Genomic DNA, 18,289 nt, shown 5'->3' with positions numbered 1-18,289 from the left:
AGCTAACGTGCTTTTCACCAAAAAACAACCTGTATAAAATACACAAAAACAGTTATACATACCATATAATACTTACTTATACTTACATTCTAAGTTAACCATAGCAAATAGGCATTTAAACATTTACCATATACATTACATCAATTTACCTTTATTCATACAAACCAAATTCAAAACCAGGTACATTTTACTTTTTGTCATCATTATATACACATAGTCCATGTTCTTTCGCCGTCTTCATTCTTCAGGTCTTCTTGATAAGGCGTCAGCAACACAGTTCACTGACCCTCTGACCACCTTCACTTCAAAGTCATAGTCCTGTAGGTTTAAAGCCCACCTCATAAGTTTGCTATTGTGGGTTTTCATTGTCTTTAACCATTGCAATGGTGAATGGTCAGTACACAGAATAAAATGTCTTCCCCAGATGTAAGGCTTGGCCTTCTGGATCGCGTAGACTATGGCCAAACACTCCTTCTCCACGGTTGCCAAATGTCTCTCACCTTTTTGAAGTTTCCTACTCAGGTAGGACACTGGATGCTGGTCACCATTCTCATCCTCCTGGCACAGAACTGCTCCTACCCCGCTGTTAGACGCATCGGTGTAGATGATGAACTCCCGGTCGAAGTCTGGAGCACGCAGGACAGGATAGTTGATTAACGCCTCCTTCAACCTCTGGAACGCCGCCTCACAGTCGCTGGTCCACGGGATGCAGTCATCAGCCTTCTTCCTCGTCAGATCGGTCAGCGGAGCCGCAATCTCGCTAAACCTCGGGATGAACTTTCTGTAGTAGCCCACCAACCCAAGAAATGATTTGACTTTTTTCTTGGTGTTGGGTCTAGGCCAATCACGAACAGCTTCTATTTTGGCCTCCAGGGGTTTTATCATTCCTCCCCCTACCATGTGACCCAAGTATTTTATTTCTGGGCTACCCAGCTGACACTTGCTGGCCTTTACTGTTAGCCCTGCTGCACTTAACCTCTGCAGCACTAACTCCAGGTGTATCAGGTGATCTTCCCAGGTATTACTGAAGATCCCTATGTCGTCAATGTAGGCCACTGTAAAGTCACTGAGCCCTGCCAAGGTCTGGTCCATCAGCCTTTGGAATGTGGCTGGTGCATTTCTGAGACCAAAGCTCAGGACTCGAAACTCATAGAGACCAAAAGGGCTGCAAAAGGCAGTCTTTTCTTGATCCCTGGGATCAATTCTTAATTGCCAATATCCCTTTACCAGGTCCAATGGTGAGATGAACCGACAACCCCCTATGGTTTCAATCAGGTTGTCTAGCCTGGGCATTGGGTAGGCATCAGGAGTGGTTACACGGTTTAATTTCCTGTAATCAACACAAAACCTAATGCTCCCATCAGGCTTGTCCACAAGGACTATCGGAGAGGACCAAGGACTAGAAGAGGGGACGATTATGTTCTCCCTCAGCATCTCGTCCAGCTCCTTCCGCACCTTGTCCCTATAGGGTCCCGTTACTCGGTATGGGGATACTGCCTGCGGGGGTGCATCCCCTGTGTGGATCCGATGCATCACTCCCTTCACTATCCCCGGCTTGTTGGAAAACACCTGTTGATATTTGCTAAGCAGCATTTTTAGTTCTTGCTGCTGGTCTTGGGTGAGTGCAGGACTGATCTTTACTTCCTCTGGGTTGTATTTTACTTCCCCTCTACCCTCCCAGAAGGGTAATTCCGCTTCCTCACTCTCAGCTGCTTTTATCGCGAATAAAACCCTCTGTTCCCCTCGGTAGTAGGGTTTTAGGGCATTCACATGAACCACCCTCCTTGCTTGGTTCTCCTCCTGCTCTATAAGGTAGTTCAGGTCTGACATCTTGGAAATGACCCTATATGGTCCTGCCCATTTGAGCTGCAGTTTATTCTCTCTGCAGGGCCTAAGCCAAAGCACTTCCTCCCCTGGGTCAAAGTGCCTCTCTCTAGCTTTGTGGTCATACCATGTTTTCTGTCTGACCTTCTGAGCTTGCAGGTTTTCTGCTGCCAGCTCTAGATTTCTCTTTAGGTCATTCATCAAGGTGTCTATGTATGTCACAACGTCTTGTGGGTCATCCTGGGTGATCTGCTCCCAATTTTGTTTGATCAAATCAAGGGGCCCTTTCACCCCTAAGTGTGCAGCAAACATGTCAGAGTGACCCCTTTGTAATATCATGGGGCGATACTTTTCAGGTACCACCAGCTGACTTCTGATCCCATCTCCCCCTTTTGAGATATTCCTCAAGGTTTCTCTATATAAAATCCCCTTTTTCTCCAGAAATCTCACTGGGGTTTCAGGTGTTAGCTGGCCGTCAGTCACCTGTTCAAAACACTTTTGGAGAGTGGCGTCTGCCTTTTGCTCCTGTCCAAATCTGCTGTCTGTGGTTAAGGTTTCCACCACAGCTTCTGAACTCCCCTCTGCTTCCGTCTCTGGCTCATCATTACCCCCCTGAACTGTCCCTGTGGTGGCTTGTGAGCGTGTAATCACTAGCACCCGTTTCACATGTTCAGCCAGGTCATTTCCCACGAGCACGGCTGCTGGCAGAGTCGATGAAATCGCTAGCCGCCAATCTCCCCTCCAGCCTTGAAAGTTGACAGGTACCTCCGCTACTGGCAGAGAGATTATCTGCCCCTCAATCCCTGCCACCTTCATGCTCTCATTTGGGATTATAAACTCCCTAGGAATAATATCTGGATGGCACAGGGTTACCTGGGAACAAGTGTCCCGCAGCCCCCTATACTGACGGTCAAGTATTCCTACGTCCACCCCTGCTGTCTCAAACAACTGAGAATCTGTTTTCACCAGCAAGCAGCGCTTTACCTCTATAAGAGGACCATTTTCCTCAGCCTGATCAGCATAGGTAGCTGTTCCAGACTGAGTAGCCATGGCAACAGGCTCCCTCAGTGACACTGAGCCTTGCTCTTTCTGGACACAGAACACAGCTTTTGGCTTGGTCCCACTAGAATTCTGAGGCACCATTCCTTTTAGCTGCTTTAATTTCTCACACTCTGAGATTAGATGACCCTTTCCCTGACAGAAATAACATTTTCTGGTGTATTTTGATTCTCTCTCATCTTGTTTTGGTTTTCCCTCCAAAATCTGAGGTCTTGGTTTCATGTCTGAGGGCTTCCCTTCACCATGGGCCCCTCCCCCTTGCTGGCTTTTCCCTGGTCCCTGAGAGTACTTGCTGTAGGTTTCTTTGGGTTTACCCACAGATTTCCCCTCACCCAAGGGCTTTCTTATTTGGGAAATAAAATCTGCAATCTCTGCGGCTGCTGCCACAGATTTCGGTTTTCTTTCCCTCACCTGGAATTTCAATTCCCCCTGCAGGACTGAATAGAACTGTTCCAGCGCTATCAAATCTTTAAGCTGTTGAAAGTTCTCTGTCCCCTCCTGCGATAGCCATTTCTCAAGCAGCCTCACCAATTGGGCCCCCACTTGGGTAAAAGTCTGTTCTGGCTTTTTGGTGAGGGACCTGAATCTTTGTCTCAGCTGTTCCGCATTTATCCCATGTCTGGCAAACACCAGTTTTTTAAACTCTGCAAAATCTTTCATCAGTTCCTCAGGCATCTCGGCATAAACCTCAGCCAGGCTACCACTGATTAAAGATCGCATGATGGTCATCTTCTCAGTTTCCCTCACTGAGAAGTCCACAAACGCTCTTTCCACTAAGGAAAAGAACACCTCAGGACAATCTCCCTTGTGGTACACAGGGAATTTCTTCAGGTCAGCCTTAGACAGTTGGCCTCCCTCAGAATCCCTATTGTTATTATTGTTCTTGTTCATCAGTTCCAATTTTTTTAATTCAAACGCCATTTTCTCTCTCTGCAATTCCAATTCAATTCTCTGTCTCTCTAATCTTTCTTCCTTTTCCATTCTCTCTCTCTCTAATCTTTCCTCCATTTCCCTCACCCTCAGTTCATGCTGTTGGGCTAGGAGTATTTTTCTGAGTTCTGGGTCCTGCTCTCCTGTGCTGTCACCTGGCACTGAGCCAAATTCATCCTCAGAACCTTGGTCAATCTGGGGGTCTTTCACTTCACTCATGTCTGCTATCTGGCTTCGAGTCAAGGGCATAATCCCCCCTCAGAACAGGCTGCTTTAAAAAGTCAAGCCTCAAAATAAAACGACCACTTTTTTCCTTCTTGCCTCAGAACCAGCTCTCCCTAGAGATTGCTGCTGTTCTTCAGCACTAAACTTGCAACAGTATCAAGTCAGAGCCTACCCCCCTCTGCTGGGCCTCTCAGCTGGCAAGCTAGCTCGCTGTTGCTACGCAGTTTTGCCTCAGCTTTTTCCCGCCAAAACCAGGCTGCCTCAGAGCACCTTAATCTAAGTCTCCCCAGTTGGCACGTTCTTCTACTAGCGCACCTCCCCGTGAGGTACACCTAGAAGATTACCTACGCGCCTCAGACTGTCCCTGACTAGACCCCCCTTGCTCTGGGCACACTTGCCAAGGCTTTGCTGGACCACTGGACAACTGGACCAGTCGTATCCCACACGCTGGACACCAATCAATGTGACAAACCCAGACCTACTGGGATATGTCACACAGTTACACTAAGCTGCCACCAACCATTCCCTATAAGAAGTCACACAGACCAGGGATGGATTTTCAAACAATAAAAAGAATAAGGTTTATTTAAATACACACAGGGAAAAATAAACAATCAGGTGAATAAGATAAAGTAACGTGGCTTAGTTTCACTCATACATACACACAGTTTGGTTCACCCAGAACCCTTAACTTGAAGCACAGACCCTGAACCTATCAGTTCTGGCTAACCAACAGACACCTGAACCTATCAGGTTGGTACTCTGACACACAGAAGTACCCTGTCTGACACACAGACTCCCACAACAGCTTCTTCTTCCCAGCTGCTGCTTCGTCACAACCCAGTGTCTCTCAGCATCTCTTAGCATCACCACACAGGCTTCACCTATATATACAGTACAGCCCCTCCTCCTGATGTCCCGCCTTCCACTCCCCATAGGATGGAACTTTCCCTCCAAACCCATGACAGACAGGTAACATCAGTGCTGTATGTAACACCTACAAGATGACATGTCTCTCACTGTTTATATAAAATATTTTAATCTAGCCTTTGTCCTTAAAAAAGACCCAAGATTGCTTACGTGCATCAGAAAAAGGCAATCTTTAAAAGTGAAGAACTTCAAGACTACAAGCATTAAAATGAATCACACCAAAGCTACACTATGGATGGTAAACAAAATCAACATCTAGAAAACACCCGAGCCCGTGTGATGGAGTGGACTGAGGGTTGGACCGGACCCTGTGTTGTCACGGGACCATTTGTAATTCAAATTGTGGTTCTTATTATTTGGGGATTATTTGTATGTGCTATATCTAGACTTTTGCCTCTCTGTGTTGCTTTTTCTACAACTCCAAGCCCAGGAACAGCTAAACAAAGAGGAGGAGATTTAGATTCACCATCATTTCTATTGTCGGAAATTTAAAAAGGGGGAGGGAAGTGATGCCTGGATATGGCCAAAATTAGTTTTATTCCTGGTCTTGGGGTAGATAATCTTCTTCTACATATTTTTCCCAATATTTCTTCTCCCTTGAGCTGTGTATTAAGTCAAAGGCCTATATTTCACACCTTCCAGTCCCCCACCTTTCAACTAACAGATGGCCCAGTTAGGAATGCTGCCCAGAGGCCAAACACAGATAGAAGCATAGAATCATGGGAAAGTGAAGTTGGAAAGGGCCTAGAAGGCCATCAAGTCCAACCCCCTGCTCGGAACTGTAATACAGTCATATCAGTTCTCCTAGCTGATGATCCAAAATAGTCAAAATATAAAACACAGCAGGGACCGAGAGGCTGAAGGCCATAAATCTGGGTCTTGCTTGGACTTTGGTTCAGCTGCACAATCCCAGTCCTCTGCGAAGGATGGAGAAGAAGGACCGGTCGGGTCAAGCCCATCTCCGTGGCCTCTCTGCCCCTCGAGAGCGGATACAGGAGACATGGGGGTGGCGACCCCCTCCCTAAAAGGCTCCTGGGGTTGCTGGCGATGGGGCTCAAATCTTCCGACGTCCTTATCCAAGTGGCACAAGAAAGCGCCTTCTGCTGACGGGAGAGTAGCTGGCTGGAGAGCTCTGGGATTTCGGATCGGTGCCTGTGAAGCCAGAGGTTGGGAATTTGATTCCCCCCCAATTGGGCCACCTCCCGTGAGAACAGCCAGCCGGGACAGCCTTGGGCCAGCTCCACCGTCCCAGGAGAAGGATGATGATGACTGTTTTAATAGGATGGTGGTGCCTCAGATGGTAATAAAAAGCCCAACTGCCTTCCAAAGGTCGGGGGGATCTGGCGTTTGATCTCGTCTGTTTCGGTCCTGTACTCTGGACAAGATTTACAGGGCATTTTCTTTTAACAACATGAGATTTAAAAATGAATAGTTAGATAGAAGATAGTCCATAGTTTCCAATCACACCTGCTTCCCAAGCAGATACACCACCTGTGGAAACTCTAAAAAACAAGTACTACAAAATCAATCTCCTCACATAGACCAATCAGCCTAACATCAATTCGAGAGAAAATTCTAGAACACATTATTAAGCAGACATTACGCAAGCACCTAGAAAACACTGCTATAAAAAAATTGAAGCTCATATGGATATGTGAAGAACAAATCCTTCTAGACTAACTTGATCTCATGTTTAACCTTCCTGACAGAAAGAGAGAATACTGTAGACATAGTACAGTAGAGCCTCGCATAACGGGCGCCCCGTTTAATGATGAATTCGCATAGCGATGCAATCGCATAACAATGTTTCCTATGCGGGGAAATCGCTTTGCGATGATCGGTAAGCTGTTTCGCTTACCAATTTTCGCACAGCGATGATTTTTCCCCAGCTGATCGGCGGTTCCAAAATGACCGCCGGGTAAAACAGGGACGGATTCCTTGCTTACCGGGCAGCTAAAATGGCCGCCGTACGGAGGATTTTCTCTTAAAAGGTAAGTTTTAAGCCTATAGGAATGCATTAAACGGGTTTTAATGCATTCCTATGGGCTTTTAAATTTCGCATAGCAACGACTCCGTGTAGCGACGATTTTTGCTGCACGGATTATCATAGCTATGCAGGGCACCACTGTATAGCTTGACTTTAGCAAAGCTTTTGACCAAGTGCCCCATGATCTTCTGATTAGCAAGCTAAATATATATGGGCTGGATAGAATAACTGCCATGAGGATACAGAGTTGGCTACAGAATCGTACTAAAGGACAAAAATGGTAGGCACCTAACAGAAGCAGAAGACATCGAAAAGAAGTGGCAAGAATACACAGAGGAAATATACCAGAAAGATCTCGATGTCCCAGACAACCCAGATAGAGTGGTTGTTTATCTTAAGCCGGACATCCTGGAGAGTGAAGTCAAGTGGCCCTTAGAAAGCCTGGCTAACAACAAGGCCAGTGGAGGTGATGGCATTCCAGTGAAACTATTTAAAATCTTAAAAGATGACGCTGTTAAGGTGCTACAAATAATATGCCAGCAAGTTTGGAAAACTCAGAAGTGGCCAGAGGACTGGAAAAGATCAGTCTACATCCCAATCCCAAAGAAGGGCAGTGCCAAAGAATGCTCCGACTACCCTCCAATTGCACTCATTTCCCACGCTAGCAAGGTTATGCTCAAAATCCGCCAAGGTAAGCTTCAGCAGTATATGGACCGAGAAATCCCAAAATTACAAATCAAATAAATCAAATAAATTTATTGTCATTGTAAGTATATACATAGCATACCCATACAACAGAATTCACACAGACATCCAGAGACCAACCCACATGTGCACACATAAAAAGCTGGATTTCAAAGGGGCAGAGGAACTAGAAACCCAATTGCTAACATGCTCTGGATTATGGAGAAAGCCAGAGAGTTCCAGAAAAGCATCTATTACACAAAAGCCTTTGACTGTGTGGACCACAGCAAACTATGGCAAGTTCTTAAAGAAATGGGAGTGGCTGACCACTTTATCTACCTCCTGAGAAATCTATATGTGGGACAGGAAGCAACAATTAGAAAGGGATATGGAACAACTGATTGGTTCAAAATTGGGAAAGGAGTACGACAAGGCTGTATATTGTCTCCCTGCTAATTTAACATATGCAGAATACACCATGTGAAAAGCCGGACTGAAGGAATCCCAAACAGGAATTAAGATTGCTGGAAGAAATATCAACAACCGCAGATTGTTGCAGATGATATCACTCTGATGGCAGAAAGTGAGGAATTAAAGAACCTCTTAATGAGGATGAAAGATTAGAGCCCAAAAATTGTCTGAAGCTCAACATGCATAAAAACTAAGATCATGGCCACTGGTCCCGCCACCTCCTGGCAAATAGAAGGGCAAGGTATGGAGGCAGTGACAGATTATAGTTTCTTGGGCTCCATGACCACTGCAGATTATGACAGCAGCTACGCAAGGTCCTGAAACTGAGGCTCCAATATTTTGGCCATCTAATGAGAAGAGAAGACCTGTTAAAATCATCGGTTAGTGAGACATCGGCCCTGAAAACACTCATTTTGCGAAGCGCGGACCATGCTATCAGTGCCAGGGGGAAAAAAAGTCTTCTAAAGCGCGGAACGAAAGATCGTCCAGTGAAAATCGCCCACAGGGATAGGCGGTTTGCAAAGCGCTATAGCGCTCGCAAAAACCCATCATCTAGCTAATTCCTCAGCCTGCAAGGCAATCGTCTAGTTGGGCACCACTGTATATTACCAACCGGACACAGTGAAAGGGGGAAGATGGCGGTACAGGAAAAAAATAACAAAGAAGCTTCAGGCTGCCAAAGGAATTAAATCTACACACCCACCGAGTTAATGTTATTTATTGAGGAGGGAGAATCTTCCATAGATACTGATGATGAAGCTAATATCAGCCTCTGAGGCTCTTACATTTTGGGGGAATTATGAGCCAGGTTGAAATGTGAACGTTTTAAGAGCATGTTTCAAAGCTCTTATATCCCACATCTGCAATGGAACAGAGAGTGAGGTGGGAGGAAGGAGTAAGTAATGAGAATTACTATTGCACTGTATATGTTCAAGACATTTGTTTTAAAAAAAAGAGTTACCTGAAGAGACGTTGTTGCCAGAAATCTCCAGCAGGAGGTCCTCGCGCAGAGATCTCAAGCCCCAATCGAGAAGATCCCAAGCTCTATTGGTGTCAATACCGGGTCACCTCCTCAAAGGCCACTGGAAGCGGGAAGGAGAGAAGAGTCTTACCTTTTCTCGGTCAGGCTTTGGCACTGTGTCGGGGCAGGCAAGAGTTCCTCATAAGAAAGTCCCAGACCAACCCTGACACACCCACCAACACCTATGGCAAGGCGGACATCGGGTGGGTGGGTAGAAGTGAAGTAAGAAGAGGTGGAGCAAAAGAGAGAGATATGCCCCACCCACCCCAAGGCTCCTCCTACCGATGGGTGGGGCATCTTCTTCTCCTCCTCCTCCTCCTGGATTCCCCCCAATGGAAATCCAAAATGCCCCACAGCCAAGTGTGGGCAAAGGAAGGCCTGGGAGGGGTTACCCAGAGAGTCACTGCCTCTCCTTCCCTTTGGAAACCCTCCCAAATGTAGGAAGGAAAGCAAAAACAGAAAAGGAAGGTCTCTATGCACAGGAGAAAGGGAGGTCTCTATGCACAGGAGAAAGGGAGGTCTCTATGCACAGGAGAAAGGGAGGTCTCTATGCACAGGAGAAAGGGAGGTCTCTATGCACAGGAGAAAGGGAGGTCTCTATACACAGGAGAAAAAACAACCACCACCACTCCAGGATGATTACCCGCACGCTCTCACACACACATAAACAGAGATCCCTCGAGCTTAGTGTCCCCACAGGGTGGGATTGTGACCATTCCTCTCTCTTTCCATCCCATAAACCATCCTTGTAAAAACTACATATGAAAAAGACATGGTCTAATGTTTCAGTTTCTTTATCACTGCAGGGGTACAATCGATTTTCATGGGGTATACTGTGGTAACGTCCCTCTAAAACTGCAGATGGAAGGCAGCTAAATCTAGCTCCTGAAAAGGCTTGCCAGTATTTTGGGATGGCAGTTAGGTTTTTCCAGGTAGTTAGCTCTTGGGTGGAATTTGAAATTTAGGCCAAACTTCACGGGGGAACAGATTTTTGCGGACACTGTAAACACCTTTTCTTGGTAAGACAAGTTAAACCCACCTAAAAATAAGGAAAGCCCTCCTAAATCAGACCATGGCTGTCTCTGGTCCGGCCAGATGCTTCTAGGAAGACTGTAAGCATGTGATGGAGGTGGGGGGGAAGGGGAGGAATCGCAAAGAACACGGAGAAGCCTTGGAAGAGAAGGGGTGTGTGTGTGTGTGTGTGTGTGTGTGTGTGTGTGTGTGTGTGTGTGTGTGTGTGTGTGTGTGTGTGTGTGTGTGTGTGTGTGTGTGTGTGTGTGTGTGTGTGAGAGAGAGAGAGAGAGAGAGAGAGAGAGAGAGAGAGAGAGAGAGAGAGAGAGAGAGAGAGAGAGAGAGAGAGAGAGAGAGAGAGAGAGAGAGAGAGAGAGAGAGAGATCTAGGGCCCCAGAGATCCCCTCTCCCCTTTGAATCCCCCTTCGCCTCCTTCTGGAGGCCTTCGCTTCCACTGGAAAACAGGCCTTTCTCTACAGCTTTAAGCCAGGCGCTGAGCCAGGGAGGGAGCCTGAGAAGTCCCCTCCGGCCCAGGCTCTACCTTGAAGGGACTTTTTAAGCCTCCTGATCCTACTAGAAAGATACCTCGCCCGCGATCCTGAAACCTGTTGGGGAAAACTCAGCCCCCCAGGGACGGGGGGGGGGAACCTACTTACCAGAAGAGGCTCCTAAAACTCGCCCAACCGCCTTCCTGAGGCGAGACGTTCCAGCTGCCTTCTCAACTACGCATGCGCCCCACTGGCTAGCCCCCCTTTGTGAGAAAGAGGAGCGCATGCGCGAGAGGGAGAGCGAGCCCGAGCAGCCAGTGAGGGGATATTGCGCTTGCGCAGAGACGAGCCGTGAGTGGGGCTTGGAAGGCAGCCTGTCAGTCACTTGACGGGGAAGAAAAGGGGTGGGGAAAACGGCCGTTCTTGCCCAGCCAACCCTTCAGAGGGATGGGCTTCTGCCCGGAGCAAGAGGAGGAGCGACGTCTCATAGGGTCTCCATTGTCTTCAGCCTATTCCCTGAGTGTTCCCGGGTTGCCAGGCAACCCCCTCATAGACGCCATAATACAGCAGGGGGAAGCCCAAGGGAACCACCCCAGGAGGGCTTCCGCCCAGGAACAGGTGACGCGCGAGAGAAGTTCTCATTGGGTCCCCATTGTTCTTCCCTGGGCGGAGCCACAGCCTGCAGACGGAGTCAGAGTCTCCCCCCCTTCAGCCTTGTCCTCTTGAGACACCAGAACTCCGGTGGGTGGGTGGAGAGTCTGGATCAGTCCGCCATTGAGGAGGAGGAGGACGATGGCAGCTGGGAAGGCAGGAGGATTATAAGCTGTACCCTGGTGGCACGATGTTAAATCAGTATGGATGGATTTATATAATAAAAAGAAAATTAAATAAAATTAAATAAAAGGAAGCGAGGAGGAGGACCGCCACCCCAACCATCATTAAAGGGGGCGAAGGACTGGATGGAGAGTGGGGGGCGGAGAGATGGCAAGCGAAGCCTCCCCCTTTATGCCCTGCGTGGACTCCACGGCAGGGAGGGCGTTGGGCTTCCTGGGGAGAAAAAGTGGGAGGAGGTCCCTTGAAAGGCTGAAGGGGGGGGAGACACCCCCAGCGTAACCTCCCCTTTCTCGGAAAATTGGCCTGAAATCACAAGGAAACTGAGGCCATCCACTTCAGGGCTCCACAGGGCTCCTGGCCAGTTTCTCCCAGAGGGAATTCACAGGAAGCTGCGTTCCCGCCCACCCCCACAACCCCATGGAAATAAAAATCTCCCCCTTGAAGAAATTTCCCTCTTTCTCCAGACTCAACCGGGACTACCCATTGGAGTCACACCCTGCAACCCAACTGGGAGAGACTGGAGCAGGTCATGGTGGTTGCCCAGATTCAACTGGGAGGTCACCTTGCACCCCAGATTTCTGTTTTGCCCCCCTCCTTCCTACAGAGAGACCCCCACCATCCCACTCTTTATCCTTTTTTAGTATTTTTTTGATGGGGAGGGGATTTTCTTCCTCCGTCCTGATCCAGCTTGTTCCCCACTTTCGTCCCTTTTCTGCAGGATGGGGCCGAGGGGGCTGAGAAGGAGCACTGGGCCCTTTCATCTGTGAGGAGGGGCCAAGAGGCTGCACTCCAACCCCCTGGCCGTGTAGCGCAGCCAGATTTCCCCTCTCCAGTGGAGAGAGTCTGAGGGAGGGAGTCTCTCATTACAGAGGCAGCCTGCCTTCTGTGCCTCGCAAGACCCAGGTCGCAAGTTGTCTAGTGACAATCCCTGCCCCACCTCCGCTGCCCAGCCTCTTTTGTTTAACCTGCAGATTTTTGTCCTCGCCCTCAGGATAGAATGCTAGTGCTTTTAGCTAAAAAAAGAGAAAAGACATCCAGGCTCCCAGAGTTAGGTCAATATCTTTGTGGACAATGGCCTTGTGAGTAGGGTTATACCAGTTGTGATGATATTGGGTGGGAGACGGTCTGTTACCCCTCCTCCTCCTCCTCTTAGTCAGCAGAATGGAGGTAGCCCTATCAGCCGACCTTCTGATCTGCACATGGGACTGTTAAAATCCGGGTGGGTCCAATGAGACCTGACAGAAGAGGGAAAGGCTGACCTGAGATCTTGGTAGGCGAGGAAAGGAGAGCCGCCCTTTTTTCCCCTGAAGACTGATGGCTCCCTATTGGTTTCCAAAAAGGAGATCACGCGAAGCAGACCCTCTCCACGGAACTTGCCCTCAATAAGCCCCCATAAACTCAAAAGAAGGCCGGCCTCCCCTGCAACCCCAGCCATCTCCTGCCTGATTTAGGGGCCCTGCTCTGAAAGGCAGCAAAAGCCGGACTGCGCAAAAGGGGACAGGATGGAATCCAGCTCCTGTCCAGGTGGCCTGAGACTGGCCGTCTTCCAGGAAGGTCTCCAAATCAGGACAAAGGGAGAGATTAGTTTTCCCTCAGGGCCTGCTTTGGGATTTGAACTGATAAGGGGTAGGAGTTGGCGAGTTTTAGTAGCCGCTCATTTTTTAAAATAACTCATCAGCCACATTCACGGTTTCTACCCCAAGGCAATTGATGCCAGGTGGTGGAAGAACGGAGGGGGCTTGGATGCCAAGACTCTTTGCGTGAATGTCGTTCCTAACTCAGACAGGACCTTCCACACCTGGCTCAGTATTGAGTCTGACCCTGAGGAGCGCAACCAATATCTTTGCACTGTGGAGCACGACAGCCTGCTCAGGGATCCTGACCCAGCTGTGGAGAAGCCGGGTAAGAACCAGGAAGGGACGAGGAGGAAGGCTAGTTGAAGGCCAGTATCTTGCGGGAGGGGTGTCTCTTGTACACCTGGTTGCAGAACTGGATGTGCCATAAGCCATGCAACAGACACACACCTTCCTGAACGGAGAAAATGATTACCTGTCTGAAGTAAATGGAACAGGATCCTGGGCTAGGACGTTCAGGATGGCTCCGTGGATGGGACTACCGGGAAAGCACTGAAGGTGGATCAGAACGAAGGTAATCTTTCTGGCCCTCGCATTTGGTCCAGGCAGTGATCAGCCACCAGCCCCAGCGGGAAACCCATCAGAAGGGAGGGCGGGCAGGTGGTTACACGCCCAGTCCAAAATCCTGTTCCTTAATGTAGAAAAGTGCACTCAAGGAGGCTCCTTGCATCCCTGAGGAATTCAGTAATTCAGCTCATCCAAAAATTCCTCTGACAAGCCTGCTCTAAATGCAACTTATTGTAGCAGAGCATGGCACCGAGAGAAGCTGCCTTTCATTCAATAGAGTTTATAAAGGAGCTGATTCCCTAAATCCCAGCCAATTCAATGGTCATACTCTAGCAGGATTTACTATACTAAGCCAGTGGTTCTTAACCTTTGTTACTCGGATGTTTTTGAACTGCAACTCCCAGAAACCCCAGCCAGCACAGTTGGTGGTGAAGGCTTCTGGGAATTGCAGTCCAAAACTCCTGAGTAACCCAAGGTTAACTGGGTGGTAGCTTTTGGGTCATGTTCCACAATAAGTGGTATTGGTCAGTTTGCAACCTAATCATTAACCGCCATCCTGACTGGTGAGGGTGGACGCCGCCAAACCACTCTGAATTTATTTCCTTGCAACCATAGAAGCAATCACTGCATCTTGTGGTTAAGTTGTGCCTGTACTTCCCACTACATCTGACTGGAAGGGGGTCTCCAACTGTTTGGACATCTTGAGAAACCTTTCTGCCCGGCTGTGGCCCACAGAAGGCCTTTGCTGAGGGTGGGGATGAGGGTGGGGGAGGCAGGCTGGATCTCTGAAGGGCACCGCCAGCACCATCAAGGAGAGTCTAAGTACATCAATGTTGTCACTACTGGAAGACAACTGATCCACCAGGGTCCTGCCAAAAGCCCTCTCCGAGAGGTTGGTCCATCTCTCCCTTTCACTATTCAGCTACCGTGCCTCTCTCCTCCCTGATCTTTCACCTCCACTTTCTAACCTCTTTCTCTCCCCAATAGGAGGGTTTCTCCCGTCTTACTTCTCTCTGTCTTCTTTCTGCCTCTCATGAGGTATCATCAAGTTCTCCCACTGTTTGGTCCAGGGATTCTCCATTCATATCCACTCCCAGCCTTGTGGTAATATCCTCTCCTTCTTTTGCCCTTCTCTTTCTTTCTTTCTTTCTTTCTTTCTTTCTTTCTTTCTTTCTTTCTTTCTTTCTTTCTTTCTTTCTTTCTTTCTTTCTTTCTTTCTTTCTTTCTTTCTTTCTTCATTTATTTAATATCCCACCTATCTAGTTGGTTAAGACCACTCTAGTCGGCTGACAGCAAAACATACAGCTATAAAAAACAATTTTACATAAAGACAAAACTTACAGCAAGGTAGGACAAAGAGTAGGGAAAGGGGAGGAAGGGGAGGTCAGAATTTGATTAAGGGGAAGGCCTGCCGGAACATCAATGTTTTTAGTTGCTTTTTAAAAATACCCAGCGAGGGAGCCGCACGAATATCAGGAGGTAGATTATTCCAGAGGCGAGGAGCCACCGCTGAGAAGGCCCGATTTGTCTTTTCCTTCCGGGCCTCCCTCGGCGTTAGGCTCCTCAGCCTCACCTCCTGGCTCGCGCGAGTGACACGGATAGATCTTGGTGTGAGTAGGCCCTAAACTGTTTAGGGCTTTATAGGTAAGCATCAACACTTTGAAGTCGATGCGGAAGTGGATGGGCAGCCAATGCAATGCGGCCAGATTGGGTGAGACGTATTGGTATTTTTTCATCACACTGAGAAGTCTGGTCGCTGCATTCTGCACCACCTGAAGTTTCCGCAGCAGCCTCAAAGGCAGCCCCACATAGAGCACATTACAGTGGTCTAATCTTGAGATTATGAGCGCATGCACCAAGGTAGTGAGCGCCCCCACATCGAGATAGGGTCGCAGCTGGGCTATCCGCCTCTCCAGCTTCCACTGTTTCCCTCCTTGGGAGGAAGAGACACCCCTGGCTCTTTATTTCCAGACTCTCCCTTCCCTTCATTGGCCTAGACCTTGGATTCTTCACCCGAAACTATCTCTATCTTCCTGGTTTTCTCTGTGACCTCATCTCTCTATCTTTCTGTTCTCCCCAAAGAGGTTTCACTTCTCTGACAGGTCATATGTTCTGTCTCTGGGGCTCCATGGGGTTCTTCCTCCTCTTCTCAGGGAAGGACGGCAATCCAGTCAGGATGGGTTCAGCCCGACTTTCTTGGTCAGATAGACAGCCAGTGACAAGGTGTTTGAAGTTCATCTGGGTATTTCATAGGAAGTCTTTTCATTGTTGCAGTGATTCCAGGCAATTCAAAAACTTGTTAATTCTGTACAAGTTCATTTATTTACATCATTTTAGATTCCATACTTAAATACACTCAATAAAAAAAATGTAAGGCACTCTTACAGGCGTGAGGGAAAAAAACTCTTGGTAGAGATCTCTAAATCCAAACATCATACAGTTACGCAAAAACTGCAGGCTTAATTAAAATACATCCTTGCACCATGTAAAAAGATGCAGCAACTTAAATTTGGATAATAGGGAAAATTTAAGGCGTGTTTGAATCTAAAATCCAAACACATTAAAACACTGGTGCTCATAATCCGGAAAAACAGAATACATCTTCAGAACACTTTGAACTTCCTAAGAATACGATAAAAATAATTTTAAAAGTATTATTTTCCATGAAAGGCATGCAAAATTCTTTAAACTTTAAAATAAATAAATACAAAGTAAAAAAAAAGCACTGGTTGTTGTGGGTTTTTCGGGCTTTTTGGCCGTGTCCTGAAGGTTGTTTTTCCTAACGTTTCGCAAGTCTCTGTGGCCGGCATCTTTAGAGGACAGCAACCAGAGCACAGGTTGCTGTTCTCTGAAGATGCTGGCCACAGAGAGTGGTGAAATGTTAGGAAAAAGAACCTTCAGAACACGGCCAAAGAGCCCGAAAAACCCACAACTACCATTAGATCCTAGTGGTGAAAGCCTTCGCAAATACATTTTTAAAAGCACTATTTGGCTATAAGTGTGTTGTTAAGAAACAGAAAATGTTGTTCTCACCCAGACATTTGTAAAATCCATTGGTGGCTGTCATTGCCACACTGTTATCTTTCCGCTCTTCCAAGGATTTTCAACCAGCATCATGAAACCAAATATCTACAGTATGTTTCTCCATTCCTTTCTGTTTATTTGTTTATTAAAATTAAGTAATACAAACTCATTGACACCCTCTTTAAAATTCAATTACTATTATTTAGGAGGACAAAGCCTTCTAAAACAAATGACAGCTTCTCACTCTTCACTACAGTGGGGTCTCGACTTACGAACTTAATCCGCATTGGAAGGTGGTTCGTAGGTCGAAAAGTTCGTAGGTCGAATTTGCATTTCCTATAGAAATACATTGAAAACCATTTAATCCGTATCTGCTCTTTTCTGTCCATAGAAATAACACTTTGTGAGAGGTCTTTTCCAATTTTTATATTCCTTTATTCTGCATCAGTCAGAAAAACCTCTGACCCAGTGCAGTCCAGGGCCTGAAGAAACCAGAACTTAAAAAACAAAACTTTAAACTTCTTCCAACAATTCCTGCCATGACAAAGCAGACTACTCTGCATAGAAGCACCTAGTTCTTCATAAATAATTCTCTCTCTCTCTCTCTCTCTCTCTCGAGTGCCCCGGTTAACGATGAATCCGCATAGCGATGGCAAAAAAGCAAACTCTTTTGCCATCGCTTTGCGATGTTGCCTATGGGGAAAAATCGCTTTGCGATGTTTTCCCCATGGGCCCTATTTTCCCCCAGCTGAGTGGCGGGAGCCTCCAAAGGACCGCTCCCGCTGCTCAGCTGGGGGAAAATGCCGGTGGTAGCCTCGGAAGGACCCTTCCGAAGGGTCGTTCCAAGGCCACCGCCGGGATTCCCCTTCGGAGGGGGCATTTTCCCCAAGCTGAGCGGGAGCCCCGCTGCTCAGCTGGGGGAAAATGCCGGCGGTAGCCTCGGAAGGACCCTTCCAAAGGGTCCTTCCGAGGTCACTGCCGGGATTCCCCTTCGGATGCCTGAAAGGCATCCGGACCCCTGCCGCCGCCGCCGCCGCTTGGATCCACCCCGCGGCCAGTTACCCCCGCCATGGTCGGACTCTCAGGAGTCCGACCATGGATGGGGTAGCCGGCCGCGACGCGGATTCAAGTGGCGGCGGTGGCGGCAGGGGTCCGGATGCCTTTTAGGCATCCGGGGCTAGGATCCGCCCCCCGGCCGGTTCCCCTTCCATGGTCGGACTCTCAGGAGTCCGGCTATGAATGGGGTAACCGGCCGGGAGGCGGATCCAAGCCCCTACCGCCACCGCCGCCGCTTGGAACCGCCCCCCCCCGGCCGGTTCCCCTTGCATGGTCTGATCCAACCATGCAAGGGGAACCGGCTGGGGGCCGGATCCAAGCGGCGGCGGTGGTAGGAGCATTGATCCGGCCCCCAGCCGGTTCCCCTTGCACGGTCAGATAAGACCAAGCAAGGGGAACCGCCCGGGGGCCGGATCCAAGCCCCTACCGCCACCGCCGCTTGGATTCGCCCCCCGGCCAGTTCCCCTTGCATGGTCGGATCAGACCAAGCAAGGGGAACCGGCCGGGGGATGAATCCAAGCGGTGGCGGCAGCGGTAGGGGATTGGATCCGCCCCCCGGCCGGTTACCCCATCCATGGCTGGACTCCTGAGAGTCCGACCATGG

General features: G+C 48.5%; 2 protein-coding genes across 8 annotated transcripts in view; both read right to left on the bottom strand.

Moving 5' to 3' along the window:
• LOC144587340 (uncharacterized) overlaps positions 1 to 5,039 on the bottom strand; it is a 103,338-nt gene extending 98,299 nt beyond the window's left edge. Inside the window, exon 1 of the mRNA XM_078387384.1 lies at positions 166 to 5,039. Coding sequence (XP_078243510.1) covers positions 238 to 4,062 — 3,825 coding nt within the window. The 5' untranslated portion in view covers positions 4,063 to 5,039 and the 3' untranslated portion in view covers positions 166 to 237. The remainder of the gene's footprint in view (positions 1 to 165) is intronic.
• Positions 1 to 10,908, bottom strand: part of LOC110070836 (uncharacterized) — a 60,789-nt gene extending 49,881 nt beyond the window's left edge. For 5 of the 7 annotated variants that reach the window (XM_078387389.1, XM_078387391.1, XM_078387390.1 and 2 more), the window contains exons 1-2: positions 10,799 to 10,908; positions 9,072 to 9,192 (exon numbers count right to left, since the gene is read on the bottom strand). The gene's annotated coding sequence lies outside the window, so the exon portion shown is untranslated. Of the gene's footprint in view, positions 1 to 5,035; positions 5,749 to 9,071; positions 9,193 to 10,798 lie in introns of those variants that run through there. The other 2 variants (XM_078387388.1, XM_078387387.1) reach the window with 2 other exon arrangements.
• Between the last annotated feature and the right edge of the window lie 7,381 nt (positions 10,909 to 18,289).

Source organism: Pogona vitticeps, chromosome 2, assembly GCF_051106095.1.
Source record: "Pogona vitticeps strain Pit_001003342236 chromosome 2, PviZW2.1, whole genome shotgun sequence".
NCBI classification, from domain to species: Eukaryota; Metazoa; Chordata; class Lepidosauria; order Squamata; family Agamidae; genus Pogona; species Pogona vitticeps.
Note: the sequence above shows the minus strand (reverse complement) of the source record. Positions and strands in the feature narration are given on the sequence as shown.